The sequence below is a fragment of the Panthera leo genome, chromosome D3 (assembly GCF_018350215.1).
Source record: "Panthera leo isolate Ple1 chromosome D3, P.leo_Ple1_pat1.1, whole genome shotgun sequence".
In the NCBI taxonomy this organism is placed as follows: domain Eukaryota; kingdom Metazoa; phylum Chordata; class Mammalia; order Carnivora; family Felidae; genus Panthera; species Panthera leo.
Genome location: NC_056690.1, coordinates 54,951,998 through 54,969,537, shown reverse-complemented (window position 1 = coordinate 54,969,537; position 17,540 = coordinate 54,951,998). Strand labels below are relative to the sequence as shown.

General features: G+C 35.5%; 1 protein-coding gene across 10 annotated transcripts in view; it reads left to right on the top strand.

Moving 5' to 3' along the window:
- The window catches only part of CCDC178 (coiled-coil domain containing 178), a 468,894-nt gene that overhangs the window by 61,291 nt on the left and 390,063 nt on the right, over positions 1 to 17,540 (top strand). For all 10 annotated transcript variants that reach the window (XM_042910989.1, XM_042910988.1, XM_042910990.1 and 7 more), the window contains exon 5: positions 9,864 to 9,886. In XM_042910989.1, the coding sequence (XP_042766923.1) occupies positions 9,864 to 9,886 (23 nt within the window). The remainder of the gene's footprint in view (positions 1 to 9,863; positions 9,887 to 17,540) is intronic.

The window sequence follows — 17,540 nt, the reverse complement described above, 5'->3', positions numbered from 1 at the left end:
AGTACTTTATTACTTTTTATGGCTGAGCAATATTCCATTATATGTATATACCACTATGTTTAACTGTTCATCTGTTGGTGGGCCTTTGGATTGTTTCCACCTTTTGTCTATTGTAAATACCTTTTTTTCAGTTCTTTTGGTTCTTTTCAGTTCTTTTTTCAGTTCCACCTATGGGTGGAATTGCTTTATCAAATGGAATGGTAATTCTATGTTTAACTTATTGAGGAACTACCAAACCATTTTTCATAGCTCAACAATTTTGTTGTTGAGTTGTAAAATTTCTTTATATATTTGGATCCTGGACCCTAATCAAATATATGATTTTCAAGCATTTCCCCCCATTATATAGGTTGTGTTTCACTTTCTTGATAATGTCCCTTGATGTACAAAAGTTTTTAATTTTGATAAATTTCAGTTTATCCTTTTGTCGTTTTTCTTTATGCTTTTACTGTCATATTTAAGAATTCATTGCAACATCCCAGGTCATGAAGATTTACCTCTTTGTTTTCTTGTATGAGTTTTATGGTTTTAGCACTTACATTTAAGCCTTTGATATATTTTGCACATAGGAGGCATGTATATTCTTGGGTGAAAGGTAAGAAAATGGAGGATTAAAATGGCTCCCCACATCCTTTACACCCTCTTCCATTAACAGGCAATCCCTATTCTCCCAGCCTTTAAGCATAGACTGGATTTGGGATTTGGGTTGAACAACAGACGTGTCAGAAGAAATATCAGACAACTTCTAAGCAAAGTCTCTTGTCGAGAAGCCTTGAAGCCTCTGCTGTCACTCTCTTGCTCCCATAAGCTTCCCATGTAAATAGGCTTAATTAATATAGCCTCCTTGAGGATGAATGACCAAGTAGAGAGAGGCGCCGATTGTGCAGTCAGCAGAAACCACCAGACTTGTGAGTGAGGCTGTCTAGACCTACCTATCCTAGTCAAGCTGTCAGATGACTAATGAGTTTGTGCTCACATTGGTTGCCTTCAGACAAGACCAAGAACCCATCCTGCTACACCCAGTTTACATGGTGACTCATAATTATGAGCAAATAAAATTGGGGATTGTTTTTAGCCACTAAGTTTAAGAGTGGTTTATTATGCAGGAATAATTGATACATTGTTGAATATAACATTGAAATTACACATATACATTTAGATCACAAATAAGTAACTAAATAAAATGGAAAACTCCACTCTGTATAGTGTTGGAAATGAAAGTTTTGTTCACCTTCACCTGTTGGAAAAATACTTTTCCTGTGTTGTTGGGGTGTTTTCTTTTGTTTTGCTAACTTGACCGTCAACAGGCTTTCTTCCCACTTTGGTGGATACTTTAGCCAGTTTTTATGGCTCTCTCCATGTTTACTTCCTCTGTCCATGTTGGAAATACTGGTGCTCCCTAACTATGTCCCCTTCTGACTCTGTTCTCCTCGTGGGTGATCCCATTTGAATTGATATTATTTATACATTGTATTCTTAGATTAAATTGGGATTTCCAGCTCAAATTTTTCTTTTTTTTCTAGGTGCCCATCGAACACCTTTTTATATATGTCATTGGAGCCTCTCAAATTTGAAACATACAAAATTGAACTAGTCATTTCTTCTTTCTTCTGTGCTCCTAGGTGCAGTTAATGGCACCAGTTATTCACCCAGGACCATAAGTCAGGAGGCTGATTAATTATATTGACTACTCACCTTTCCTCACCCTTTATATACAGTCAGTGATTTGTTTTGATTCCACCTCTGGAATGTGTCTCAAATCCAAACAATTCTATCTATACTATAGTATCTTCATTCGGACCACTCTCATTTTTGCCTGGATACTAGAAGAGTCATTTCAGTCAATTAATAATGATTAATTCCTATTCCTAGGCATAACATCAAAGTCCCTTTATAAAATAATATTTACTCTTAAGCTTCATGTCCCTTCATATATTCTGTTCTAGCTTTGATTACCTCTAATCTCTGGGCCTTAACCTATGAAATTTCTGTTATCTCTGTTTTGCCCTCTTACTCCCACAAAACCATCTTTGCTCTCCACAGCTAAGGATAACTGTCTTCCCTTGAAATCTCATAAGACATTTTACTGCCCACTACTGTGACAATTAACACATTGTGTTTTAGTTGTTACTTTATGTTTGTCTCCTACAGAATTGTAAGATTTTGGAAGTTAGAGTCTATATGTAAGTCATCAGTCACAATAGTGCTACCATTATGTGGCACATTATAGGCATTAACTAAATGCCTTTTTTTGTTCAAATTTATTTATTTTATATAATTTTTTAATTTACATTGTAAGTTAACATATAGTGTAATAATTGGTTTTAGGAGTACAATTTAGTGATTTGTCACTAACATGCAACACCCAGTTCTCGTTACAAGTGCCTTCCTTAATACCCATCACCCATTTAGCGTATCCCCTGCCTACCTCCCCTCCAGGGACCCTCAGTTTGTTCTCTATAGTTGACAGTCTATTATGGTTTGCCTCTCTCTCTCTTTTTTTCCCCCATCCCCTGTGTTCATCTATTTTGTTTCTTAAATTCCACATAGGAGTGAAATCATGTGGTATTTATTTTTCTCTGACTTATTTTGCATAGCATAATACACTCTAGCTCCATCAATGTCATAGCAAATGGCAAAATTTCATTATTTTTGATGGCTGAGTGATATTCCATTATATCTATATACTACAACTTCTTTATCCATTCATCATCAGTTGATGGACATTTGGGCTCTTTGCATAATTTGGCTATTGTTGATAAGTAAATCAGGGTGCATGTGCCTCTTTAAATCAGTATGTTAGTATCCTTTGGGAAATCCTGGTAGTGGAATTGCTGGGTTGTGGGGTAGTTCTATTCTTAACTTTTGAGGAATCTCCAAACTGTTTTCCAAAGTCAGTGCACAAAGTTTCATTCCCATCAACAGTAAGAGGGTTCCCCTTTCTCCACATCCTAACGCTTGTTATTCCCATGTTGTTACTTTCAGCCATTCGGATAGGTGTGAGGTGGTATCTCATCATGGTTTTGATTTGTTTTTCCCTGCTGATGAGTAATGCTGAGCATCTTTTCATGTGTCTGTTAGCCATCTCGATGTCTTCTTTGGAGAAATCTCTTCTCATGTCTTCTGCCCATTTCTTAACTGGATTATGTTTTTTTGGGTGTTGAGTTTGATAAGTTCATTATAGGTTTTGGACACTAACCTTTTATCACATGTTTGCACATTCTCCCATTCCGTAGGTTGCCTTTTAGTTTTGTTGATTGTTTCCTTCTCTGTGCAAAAGCTTTTTATCTTTAAAAAAAAAAAAAAATTTTTTTTTAACGTGTATTTAATTTTGAGACAGAGAGAGACAGAGCATGAACGGGGGAGGGTCAGAGAGAGAGGGAGACACAGAATCTGAAACAGGCTCCAGGCTCTGAGCAGTCAGCACAGAGCCCGTCGCGGGGCTCGAACTCACATACCGCGAGATCGTGACCTGAGCCGAAGTCGGATGCTTAACCGACTGAGCCACCCAGGCGCCCCAAAAGCTTTTTATCTTAATGAAGTCCCAGTTGTTAATTTTTGCTTTTGTTTCTCTTGCGTCCAAAGATATGTCCAATAAGAAGTTGCTATGGTTGAAGTCAAAGAGGTTGCTACCTGCGTTCTTCTCTAGGATTTTGATGGTTTCCTGTCTCACATTTGGTCTTCTATCCACTTTGAATTTATTTTTGTATATGCTGTAAGAAAATGGTCCAGCCTCATTCTCCTGCATGTTGCTATCCAGTTTTCTCAACACCATTTGTTGAAGAGACTGTCTTTTTTCCATTGGATACTCTTTCCTGCTTTGTTGAAAATTAGTTGACCCACAGTTGTGGAACCATTTCTGGGTTTTCTATTCTGTTTCATTGTTCTATGTGTCTGTTTTTGTCCTAGTACCATACTATCTTGATGACTACAGCTTTGTAGTATACCTTGAAGTCAGGGATTGTGATGCCTCCAGCTTTATTTTCTACAAGATTGCTTTGGCTGTTCAGGTCTTTTCTGGTTCCATACAAATTTTAGGACTGCATTTCTAGCTGTGTGAAAATGCTGATGGTATTTTGATAGGGATGGCATTAAATGTGTAGATTACTTTGGGCAGTATAGACATTTTAATGATATTCTTTTAATCCATGAGCGTGAAATGTTTTTCCATTTCTTTGTGTACTCTTCAATTTCTTTCATCAGTGTTCTATACTTTTCAGAGTACAGATCTTTTACCTCTTTGGTTGGATTTATTCTTATGTGTCTTTTGGTTTTTGTTGCAACTGTAAATAGGATTGATTCCTTGATTTCTTTTTCTGCTGCTGCACTATCGGTGTATAAACCTGGCACAGATTTCTGTATATTGAATTTGTATCCAGTGACTTTGCTGAATTTATGTGTCAGTTCTTTAAATAAATACGCTTTAATGAATGGGCTCAGGAATAATTTTTAAAATTATTTCAAATTTTGCATGAAGCTGCTTTTTAAAATATGGGGAGGATGTACTTGTTCTTTTAAAAAAAAACTTTGAATTTGGCATATTGTTTGATAAACATTGCCTATGTTTTCAAGCAGATTTGGACCTTTGTGTAGGTTGACTATAGGAAACTCCAAATTGATTGCAGATTCAATGGTATGAGTATTCGTTCCAAATGAAAGTTGTTCACAGTTGTGGGAGATAGTATTCAGTATTAGTATTTCACATCTACAAATATTTTATAATAAAAAGGAGATTCCCACCATAAAGTTATTTTTTTATTAATTTTTAGGATGGAAAATAGAAGTGTATATGAATACCTTGTCTTAAAAAGTAAATAGCATTTAAATGTGACAATTAATTTATATATTTAAATTTAAATATATAAATTTAATTTATATTTAATTTAAATATATAAATTATAATTTATATTTAATTTAAATATAAATTATAATTTATATTTATATATATTTATATTTAATATGTATTTTAATATATATTTAAATATACATATTTAATATATATTATATATAAGTATATAATATATATAAATATAAATATATATATAATTTATATAATATCAAATATATAAATATAATTTAAATATATAAAACATTTGGGAATACTTTTTAATAGAAATATGAAGCTAAATAACCAGGTCATTTAGAATGTTACACGTATCAAGCAGAAGTTTGTGAGCAATGTAGTTTAGAGCTAAAGGCAAATAAAGTTTTTGATTTCCCCGTAATGTGTTAATTTTTAAAAGTGTGTCCAATGTGATATTTTTAGTACCCTCCCACTTTTGTTTCTCTTGCTTTTTGAAAGACAAAGAAATAAAAAAATGTACGGAATTTTGTGGTTAGTTGGGTAAAATTGGTTAACTGTGAATTATAATCAGTGTTTCTAAATATCTAAAACATTTATGGCAGTAAGTGAAATTCTAAGCTTAATTTTAACGGAATTTTATTAAAAATAATTTAGCAATTTCAAGCAGTTTCTAAAACTTTTATAAATATTTCAGATAAGTAATTATGAATATAAAACTCCAAAGTTTTCTGTGGTATTGTAGGCCTTCCCTTTGTTAACCATTGTTATCAATGTTATTTGAATACTAGGTATGTCAAGTTTTGCCTTCTCATATCGGATCAAAGACTGATTAAAATAGTTTTTCTTTATTGCTTCATCACTTAACATCTACAAAAATGTTGCTATGGTAAAGTTTTGATAGATGATCCTAAAATGTTTATACCAAATTTAACTCTATTTTGAAAAATGTAGGTAACCTATCTTTATCATTATAAAATACATCATGTTCTGTTGTGTTACAAAAGGGATTAAACCGATAGTATTAAGCATTGCATACTTGTTGAGGAATTTAACATTTTTGGGTAATTATGTCACAATTATTAAAGAGCCTCTTAACCAATTTCTTTCTGACTTTCTTGTGATACTTCAAATGGTTTCTCAGGACTATTATATAAATCAGCCTGTTGGTAGGTTTCTGCAGTATGCAGGACTGTGAGTTACCAGTTAAACTGAGGGATAATTATTTTCCTAATTATTGATTAGTTTAAGGTCTAATAATACACTCATTGAATGCTCATTCTCTTCTCTGTACATTTATCATTTGCCATTGTCTTTTGGGTTTATTTGGATTTTCTTATTGACCTGTAGGAACAAGTTGCTATCTTTAATTTGTTATATATGTTTTAAACTTACTCTCTCAGTTTGACCTGTCTTTTTACTTTATGATATCTTTTAGTTAAAATAAGTTTTTAATTTTAATACACTTACATCTTTCATTTTCCCTTTAAGTGCTTTGCATATTGTTTAAGAACTCTCTCCATAGTGCAGTCATGAAAATTTTTCTTTTATTTCTTCTAAAATTTTAAAATGTTTTTTTGCTTGAGATTTAATTGTTAAACAACATGAAATTGTGTTTTTGTGTGTGTGCAGATACAAAGAATGGAATAGGTAGTTATTTTCATTCGTAAAAATAGAGAAAATTATTTTTCTCAACATCAGTTTTTTGCAAAATCCAGTCATTTCTTAGAAATCAGTTATATTCTATCTATCATATCAAGTGTTCATATATGATTATATCTATTTCTGACTCCCATCATTCCACTGGTTAATTTTATCTCTATTATAGTACCTCATTTTACTAAATATGCTTCATAATATGGTTTTTTAAAGTCTATTTATTTATTTTGAGAGAGAGAAAGAGAGTGCATGAGTGTGTAGGAAGAGATAGAGAGAGAGGGAGAGAGAGAGAATCCCAAGCAGATGGGACTCCATCTCACCAATTGTGAGATCATGACCTGAGCCGAAATCAAGAGTGGGACACTAAACCTACTGAGCCATCTAGACATCCCCATAATATATTAAAAAAATTTTTTAACGTTTATTTATTATTGAGAGACAGTGAGACACAGAGCATGAGTAGGGGAGGGGCCGAGAGATGGAGACAGAATCTGAAGCAGGCTCCAGGCTCTGAGCCATCAGCGCAGAGCCGGATGTAGGGCTCGAACTCACAAACCGCGAGATCATGACCTGAGCCGAAGTCGGCCGCTCAACCGACTGAGCCACCCAGGCGCCTGCCCCTCCATAATATGTTTTAATATTTGGTATGGTAGTTCCCTCTTTTTTCCTTTCTTATACTTCTTTGGCTGTTCTTAGTACATATAGATTTTAGAATAAGCTTGTCATATTACATGCTAAACCCATTGGGATTTCAAACAACTGCATTCATCAGTTTTTTTTATTATGTAGATGAATTTAGTCTCTTCAGAAGTTTTTTTAGATTCCATTAAATCTATTATACTGTTAGCACAAGAAAATTTCAGCAGTTTAGCAAATACTGAAACTAATTTAGAGGAGAGGATTAAGTAGGAGATAATGAGGAAGGTGGGCAAATTGATGAAAACCTGATGTTAAATTATTAGTTCTTTAACATATTAATATACATATAGTATTCATTTAACATATATCTGTGTGTATATAATTATATGTACATGTACATATATATGGCTAAATATATATAGATCATTTAGTACACATAAATAGAACATCCTAAGCTTTCTGCCCATTTGTATTTAATTTTCTGTTAATTGCTGTTCATATAGTTTTCCCAGTTTTTTTTGTTTGTTATTTTTTACATATGTGCAGAAGTATTGATAAATACCTATTTTCTTTTATGTTAGTTACAATTTTTTTCTGCTTGTAGTATTTTTAACTTATTTGCAGTACTCTTTCATAGAGAAATTTATATGTAAAACCAATCCATTATCTGACAAATTTTGTATTGTTTAACAAAATTTGCCTCATATAAAGATTATTAAAATGTTTTATTATTTCAGTTAACCTTATTTTTTTTTACATTTGGCTTCTTCAGATCTGAAGTTTATTACCTTATGGTATAGCATGAGACACATACTTTTTTCTCTTCCAAATAATTTTTAAATTATCCTAATATCATTTATTGACTTGTTCATCTCCCTTGATTTGAAATGTAAATTTTATAAAAAACTAAATTCTCATGTATATAGGTAATGAAATGATTACTTATTTTAGTCTTTTTCATATTTGGACAACATTCTTTTTCTTAAAAAAGTTTTTTTTGATGTTTATTTATTTTTGAGAGAGAGACAGGCATAAGCAGGGGAGGGGCAGAGACAGAGGGAGATACAGAATCTGAAGCAGGTTTCAGGCTCTGAACTGTCAGCACAGAGCCCAACATGGGGCTCAAACTCACAAACCATGAGATTATGACCTGAAGTCAGATGCTCAACCAACTGAGCCACCCAGGCACCCCTTGGATAGCAACATTCCTATACTAGATTTCATCTTTCTATTTTTTTTAATATTGTGGAGAAATATACATATGCCTTAAATTTATTATTGTATTCCCTTTTGTTCATCCCAGTGTTTCTGTTATGTCTTAAGTAAATTTTCTTATTTGTTATGCTCTAATATTTCCTTAATTATTTGTATAGTCTTTTTTGTTCTTCTATATTTATAAATAATAGACCAGACTGATTACTTGTTGTGAGCATACATTTTTTGCTGGGTTTTTTTTGTTGTTTTTGCTGCTATTGCTGTTATTTGTTTGCTTTTTAGCAGCTGTCAAAGTCTGCTTACATCAAAGGCTTTTAACCAGTACATACAAAATTATACTGGAGCTCCTTATAAATGGGAAGTAATATGTTTAGGCAAGAAAGTTGAGGGACTCTTTTTTTTGTTTACTTAAATAAGCATGCGTTTGAATTTGTTGTAGCACTTTAGAGTATTTTCACTCATTGATGAATCAGCCTTTGTTTTTCCTTACCCATCTGTTTGTTTCTATGTGAGATTCTGCTAGTTATGTGGGCTCTGTTTTGTTTCTCCCTAGAACCACAACTTCCATTCTTAGACAGCCTCTCCATCTCAGGCAGATCTTGTGTGGCTAGAGAGTTCTTCTCATGTCAGTGACTAGAAGGAATCTTTTCAGCCATGTATACTGGGTTCTTAGAACGAAAAGCAATAAGACTAGTCTGCTTCACCATAGGCTGGCCTTCAGTTGTTTACTTTGATTATCACCTGCTTCTCACATGCTTCTTCTCACATGCTGGGAATTTTTCATGAGCTCCACAGAGAAGCCTTTCACCTCCCCTGAAATGGTCTTCATTTTCCTCTTCTGAGTTATATTTTTCTTTGCTCTGTTTTCACTAGCAGTCCCTTCTGATTTCTTTCTATTTCTGGGAATTATTCTGAAGTATATGTTCCAGTGCTTTTATTGGCAAACATATATATTTTTCTCCAGAAATATTGTACAACATGGGAATTGAAGAGAAGTAATCATGTATGCCCAACCTAACATCTGGAATTAGAGATTATCTAAGAAACCCATAAAATTATGACTATGTGTTCTCTTGTGTTTTTGGTAATTTGTGTTACGGCCCAAGATATTCTTAGAATATATCTGTAGAGCGTGACTCCTAGCCTGGAGTTTATAGTCTAAAAGAGGGACACTATAGAAAACGAGATATTTGTGAACTTACCTATAGTTAATGTGTTTTCTACTCTTTGGTAATATATTACAACTCAATGGGTATAATGCACTTCTCATTATGCAAAGTCTTCTGGGAGTAAGTGGCATTGAACTGGCCTTTGATGAAGGAGTAAGATTTAGAAGATGAAAGGTAAGAATAATTAGGTGGCAGTAATAATGAAAGGACTACGGAGTGGATGTAGAATACCTGGTTTAGAAATAACAGAGTATCGTTTGACCTCATATGATGGGACATGTGAAGTGGAGCACTTATAGTTTTATCTGTGAGTTCAAGTTTACTGTTATTTTTTGAAATATGTAAAATTTGATTTTTATTGAGATCTTTTATTTTGACAGTTTGAAACTTCTCTTGAAGAATGGTAAGCTCCGTTCATTTTAAATTGTTTTTATGTTTAAATTTTAATGATTAATATGCTGCAGATGAGTTTTACTTCAAAAGAAACAGGAAGTTAAAAGCAGAGTTTTTTGTATTTGATAATTACAATGTATTTTTGAAAACATAAGAATTTGGATGTCACTGCACATGGCAGAATAGGGACCTCCGGGGCTCTGTCCCACCACAAAGAAATGCTGGTAAAAATTGGTCAGAATCGACTTTTGTAGAAATCTGAATTTAGTCAAAAACAACAGCCAGGAGAAGAGTTAATGAAGCATCCGTTGCATTGCATTAAGAGAGCACTGGGGCACTTTATTTATTTATTTTAAATTTTTTTTTTCAACTTTTTTTATTTATTTTTGGGACAGAGAGAGACAGAGCATGAACGGGGGAGGGGCAGAGAGAGAGGGAGACACAGAATCGGAAACAGGCTCCAGGCTCCGAGCCATCAGCCCAGAGCCTGACGCGGGGCTCGAACTCACAGACCACGAGATCGTGACCTGGCTGAAGTCGGACGCTTAACCGACTGCGCCACCCAGGCGCCCCAGCACTGGGGCACTTTAAATTGCCCACTTGCCATTCTAGTCCCCAGGTCAGTAGTGGCCATGAAGAGAGCAGCCTGTACTTGTGGTGTAGATTGCGAGTGTCAGAGCAAACAATATGGACCTTATTCTCAAAGAATTGTGTTTCAGTGTTTTGACCTGTCTGATGACTCCTTGAAGAACCAGCACAAAGACTTGTCTTTGTTTTGCCTGACTTGGAGCAATCACTCAGCTGGAACCGCTTACAGGCAGTCTTTACTGGAAGCATTTAAAGGCATATACTCACAACCACTGTCTGAGGCTGTGAATAACAGTGGGAACACTGCCTGGGAAAGAAGAGGTCAGCAAAAGAGATAGATGGGGGAAATAGGGTTCTTCAAAGCTGTCATATATACTGGAGCATCCAGAAGTGCATGCATATGACCATTGCCAGACATATGTTCAGGAAAGATCCAAGAAGACCCTGACCATTTATCTCTGGCTGACCTTTAAGATCTGTGCAGGCGATAACTGAAGGTAGAGTTGTAAACAGCCTGGATGAGCATTGAAGGAATACATAGATTCAGTCTGCTAAGATTGGGAGAGTATTTTTTTTCTTTTTCTTTTTACTTTCTTTTTTCCTTTTTTCTTTTTTCATCTTCTTTTTCTTTCCTTTCTTTTTTTTTTTTTTGACTCACGATATTGAAGATAATTTGTACAGAACATAAGTTTACCAGTAAGCTAATGAAACATCTAGTTCAGTGGCCACACATGACAAAGAATACAGATATTACAAAATGTTTTTCGAAGAACTACTACTAACCAAAGAAAGAACAACAACCCACATCAAATAGCAACAACAAACTCAACAGAGGGAAGGTTATCTTATTTACATTTCAAATCAAACTATTTAAAATGTCCAGTTTCCTACAAAAATTATGAAGCAGGCAAAGCAAAAAAAAAAAAAAAAGAAAGAAAAGAAAAGAAAGTTTGTGCAATTAACAAGGGGGGAAAAAGAAGTTTTAAAAAATGGCCCCGAGAAAGCTTAAACATTGGACTTATTGGACAATAGCTAAATGAACTATCTTAAATATTCTGAAACAGATAAAGGAAACTATGAACAAAGAATTAAAACCAGGAGACCAATGTCTCAACAAATTAAGATTATCAATGAAGAAATAGAAATTATAAAAAAGAACCGAGTAGATATTGTGGAGCTGAAAAGTACAATAACTGAAATGAAAAATTAATTAGAGCTGTTCATCAACATCAAGATTTGAGCAGTCAGAGGAAAGAATCAGTGAACTTGAAAATAGATCCATTGAAATTATTCAGGCTGAGAAGCAGAAAGACGAAAGAATGAAGTAAAATGAACAGAGCCTAACTGATGTGAGGGGCACTACCACAGATACAAATATACGCATAATGAGAGTACAAGAGTAACAGGGAAGAGAAAAAGGGGGAGAAAGAATATTTGAAGAATTTTGGCTAAAAATCCCCAAATTAAGAAAAACATGAATGTATACTTTTACTAAATTTAGCAGACTCTAAGCAGGATAAACTCAGAGATCCGCACATTACAATCAAATCATTGGAAGCCTGGGACAAAGAGTATCTTGATAATAGCATGAGAGAAGTGACTCCTCATGAGTAAGAGATCCTTAATAAAAATAACAGTTTTTCATCAGAAATTATGGAGGCCAGAGCATGATACATTTATTTATTTTATTTATTTATTTTTTAATGTTTGTTTATTTTTGAGACAGAATGCAAGTGGGGGAGGGGCAGAGAGAGAGAGGGAGACACAGAATCCGAAACAGGCTCCAGGCTCCGAGCTGTCAGCACAGAGCCTGATGCGGGGCTCGAACCCACCAACCGTGAGATCATGACCTGAGCCGAAGTCGGACGCTTAACCGACTGAGCCACCCAGGCGCCCCAAGAGCATGATACATTTAAAGTGATGGAAGAAAAAATAAAACTGCCAAACAAGAATTATGAATCTTGCAAAAGTGTCCTTCAAAAATAAAGGAGAAAGTAAGATATTTCCAAATAAACAAAAATTTGAGGGACTCCATCTCTAGCAGAACTTTCTTTTTTTTTTTTTTTAATATATGAAATTTACTGTCAAATTGGTTTCCATGCCAGTGCTCATCCCAAAAGGTGCCCTCCTCAATACCCATCACCCACCCTGCCCTCCCTCCCACCCCCCATCAACCCTCAGTTTGTTCTCAGTTTTTAACAGTCTCTTATGCTTTGGCTCTCTCCCACTCTAACCTCTTTTTTTTTTTTTTTTTCCTTCCCCTCCCCCATGGGTTTCTGTTACGTTTCTCAGGATCCACATAAGAGTGAAACCATATGGTATCTGTCTTTCTCTGTATGGCTTATTTCACTTAGCATCACACTCTCCAGTTCCATCCATGTTGCTACAAAAGGCCATATTTCATTTTTTCTCATTGCCACGTAGTATTCCATTGTGTATATAAACCACAATTTCTTTATCCATTCATCAGTTGATGGACATTTAGTCTCTTTCCATAATTTGGCTATTGTTGAGAATGCTGCTATAAACATTGGGGTACAAGTGCCCCTATGCATCAGTACTCCTGTATCCCTTGGGTAAATTCCTAGCAGTGCTATTGCTGGGTCATAGGGTAGGTCTATTTTTAATTTTCTGAGGAACCTCCACACTGCTTTCCAGAGTGGCTGCACCACAATTTGCATTCCCACCAACAGTGCAAGAGGGTTCCTGTTTCTCCACATCCTCTCCAGCATCTATAGTCTCCTGATTTCTTCATTTTGGCCACTCTGACTGGCGTGAGGTGGTATCTGAGTGTGGTTTTGATTTGTATTTCCCTGATAAGGAGCGACATTGAACATCTTTTCATGTGCCTGTTGGCCATCCGGATGTCTTCTTTAGAGAAGTGTCTATTCATGTTTTCTGCCCATTTCTTCACTGGGTTATTTGTTTTTCGGGTGTGGAGTTTGATGAGCTCTTTATAGATTTTGGATACTAGCCCTTTGTCCGATGTGTCATTTGCAAATATCTTTTCCCATTCCGTTGGTTGCCTTTTAGTTTTGTTGGTTGTTTCCTTTGCTGTGCAGAAGCTTTTTATCTTCATAAGGTCCCAGTAATTCACTTTTGCTTTTAATTCCCTTGCCTTTGGGGATGTGCCGAGTAAGAGATTGCTACGGCTGAGGTCAGAGAGGTCTTTTCCTGCTTTCTCCTCTAAGGTTTTGATGGTTTCCTGTCTCACATTCAGGTCCTTTATCCATTTTGAGTTTATTTTTGTGAATGGTGTGAGAAAGTGGTCTAGTTTCAACCTTCTGCATGTTGCTGTCCAGTTCTCCCAGCACCATTTGTTAAAGAGACTGTCTTTTTTCCATTGGATGTTCTTTCCTGCTTTGTCAAAGATGAGTTGGCCGTACGTTTGTGGGTCTAGTTCTGGGGTTTCTATTCTATTCCATTGGTCTATGTGTCTGTTTTTATGCCAATACCATGCTGTCTTGATGATGACAGCTTTGTAGTAGAGGCTAAAGTCTGGGATTGTGATGCCTCCTGCTTTGGTCTTCTTCTTCAAAATTACTTTGGCTATTCGGGGCCTTTTGTGGTTCCATATGAATTTTAGGATTGCTTGTTCTAGTTCCGAGAAGAATGCTGGTGCAATTTTGATTGGGATTGCATTGAATGTGTAGATAGCTTTGGGTAGTATTGACATTTTGACAATATTTATTCTTCCAATCCATGAGCAGGGAATGTCTTTCCATTTCTTTATATCTTCTTCAATTACCTGCATAAGCTTTCTGTAGTTTTCAGCATACAGATCTTTTACATCTTTGGTTAGATTTATTCCTAGGTATTTTATGCTTCTTGGTGCAATTGTGAATGGGATCAGTTTCTTCATTTGCTTCATTGTTAGTGTATAAGATCTTCATTGATCTGTTGCTTCATTGTTAGTGTATAAGAATGCAACTGATTTCTGCACATTGATTTTGTATCCTGCAACTTTGCTGAATTCATGTATCAGTTCTAGCAGACTTTTGGTGGAAAGAGAACTACAGGCCAATATCTCTGATGAATATGGATGCAAAAATTCTCAATAAGATACTAGCAAATCGAATTCAACAGCATATAAAAAGAATTATTCACCATGATCAAGTGGGATTCATTCCTGGGATGCAGGGCTGGTTCAACATTCGCAAATCGATCAACGTGATACATCACATTAACAAAAAAAAAGAGAAGAACCATATGATCCTGTCATGATGCAGAAAAGGCCTTTGACAAAATCCAGCACCCTTTCTTAATAAAAACCCTTGAGAAAGTCAGGATAGAAGGAACATACTTAAAGATCATAAAAGCCATTTATGAAAAGCCCACAGCTAACATCATCCTCAACGGGGAAAAACTGAGAGCTTTTTCCCTGAGATCAGGAACACGACAGGGATGCCCACTCTCACCGCTGTTGTTTAATATAGTGCTGGAAGTTCTAGCATCAGCAATCAGACAACAAAAGGAAATCAAAGGCATCAAAATTGGCAAAGATGAAGTCAAGCTTTCGCTTTTTGCAGATGACATGATATTATACATGGAAAATCCGATAGACTCTAGCAGAACTTTCTATTAGAAATACTAAAGGTAGTCTTTTAGGCAGGAATCAAAAGACACTAGACAGTAACTTGAAGCTATATGAAGAAGTAAAGAACAGTGAGGGAGCTACAAAGATAGTTATAAAAGTCAACATGAAGCCATTTTTATTTTGCATGTCTTTCATTTTCCTATATAATTTTTAAGATAAATGGATAAAATTATAAATCTATATTAATAGGCACATAGGGGAATGTGGGTGGCTCATTCAGTTGAGCTTCGGCCTCTTGATCTCAGCTCAGGTCATGATTCCAGGGTCTTGGGATCATGTCCTGCATTAAACTCCACACTGAGTATGGTGCCTGCTTAAGATTCTCTCTCTCTTTCCCTCTGTCCCTCTCTCCTGCTCCCACTCTCTTTCAAATTAAAGTGTTTGTGTGTGTGTGTGTGTGTGTACGAGCACACAGTGTATAACTGTGTAATTTGTAAAAATGACAACATAAAGGCAGGGAGCATAACTACAAAGGAACAGAGGTTTTTTAATACTACTGAACCTACACTGATTTTAATCCAAACTTAATTTTTATGAAGTTAAGATGTTAATTGTAATCTCCAGTGAACCACTAAGAAAAATTCTAAAACAAAACCAAACCAAACAAAAAAACATCAACATAAATCCAATAAAGAAACTAAACACACTAGAAAAAAATCAACTAACCACAAAATAAGGCAATTATGGAGAAATTAAAGAATGAAAAATATTTAAGTATTATAGATAACACATAGCAAAATGGTAAAAATAGTAGGTCCTTTCTTTTTCTTTTTTTATTTACTTAGAGAGAAAGTATCCCAAGCAGGCACCACACTGCCAGAGCAGAACCCCATATAGGGCTTAAACTCATGAACCATAAGCTCATGACCTGAGCCAAAACCTAGAGTCTGATGGGGTGCTTGGGTGGCTCAGTCAATTTGACTGTTTGACGTCAGTTCAGGTCATGATCTCACGGTTTGTGGGTTCGAGCTCTGTGTCGGGTTCTGTGCTGACAGCTTAGAGCCTGGAGCCAGCTTCAGATTCTCTCTCTCTCTCTCTCTCTCTCTTTCTGCTCCTCCCCTGCTCATGCTCTGTCTCTCTCTCAAAAGCAAATAAACATTAAAAAAAATGTTCAAAATCAAGTCTGATGCTTAAATGACTGAGCCACCCAGGTACCTCAGAAGTAAGTCCTTTCTTTTTTTTTTTTTTTAATGAAATTTTACTGTCAAATTGGTTTCCATACAACACCCAGTGCTCATCCCAACAGGTGCCCTCCTCAATGCCCATCACCCACTTTCCCCTCCCTCCCACCCCCCATCAACTCTCAGTTTATTCTCAGTTTCTAAGAGTCTCTTATGGCTTACCTCCTTCCCTCTCTGTATGGAACCACAAAAGACCCCGAATAGCTGAAGTAATATTGAGGAAAGACCAAAGCGGGAGGCATCACAATCCCAGACTTTAGCCTCTACTACAAAGCTGTAATCATCAAGACAGCATGGTATTGGCACAAAAACAGACACATAGACCAATGGAATAGAATAGAGACTCCAGAATTGGACCCACAAATGTATGGCCAACTAATCTTTGACAAAGCAGGAAAGAATATGCAATGGAAAAAAGACAGTCTCTGACAAATGGTGCTGGGAGAACTGGACAGCAACATGCAGAAGAATAAAACTAGACCACTTTCTTACACCATTCACAAAAATAAACTCAAAATGGATGAAGGACCTGAATGTGAGACAGGAAACCATCAAAACCCTAGAGGAGAAAGCAGGAAAAAACCTCTCTGGTCTCAGCCGCAGCAGTTTCTTACTTGACACATCTCCAAAGGCAAGGGAATTAAAAGCAAAAATGAACTATTGGGACCTCATGAAGATAAAAAGCTTCTGCACAGCAAAGGAAACAACCAACAAAACTGAAAGGCAACCGATGGAATGGGAAAAGATATTTGCAAATGACATATCAGACAAAGAAGTCAAGTCCTATCTTAACAGTAATTGCTTTTCACGAAAATGGATTAAAATGTTAAAAGATAGAGAGTGGTAGAATGAGTAAATATACATGATTCAATTATACATTATGTATAAGAAACTCACTTGAGATCCAGAGATATAGTATGTTGAAAGTAAAAGAATGGAAAACATATTCCATGAAAATAACAAAATGAGAGCTGGGGTAGCTAAAACTAATTGCACAAAATAGACTTCCATGTAAAACTTATAAGACAAAGAATAATTGACATCTTGATAAGAGTCATTTCATGAAGAAGGGATAAAAATTATATACATACCCAAAACATAACCTCAAAATTCCTGAAGTATAACTGGACAGAATTAAAGTGAGAAGTATACAGTTCTGTAGTAAGAGTTTGAGAATTTAGTATCCCTACTTTCAATAATGGTTAAAAGAACTAAAAAGAAGAAATCAGTAATGATACAGACTTGCACAGCACTAGAACAGTGTTGGCCAAACAGGTTTATACAGTATGTACTACCCA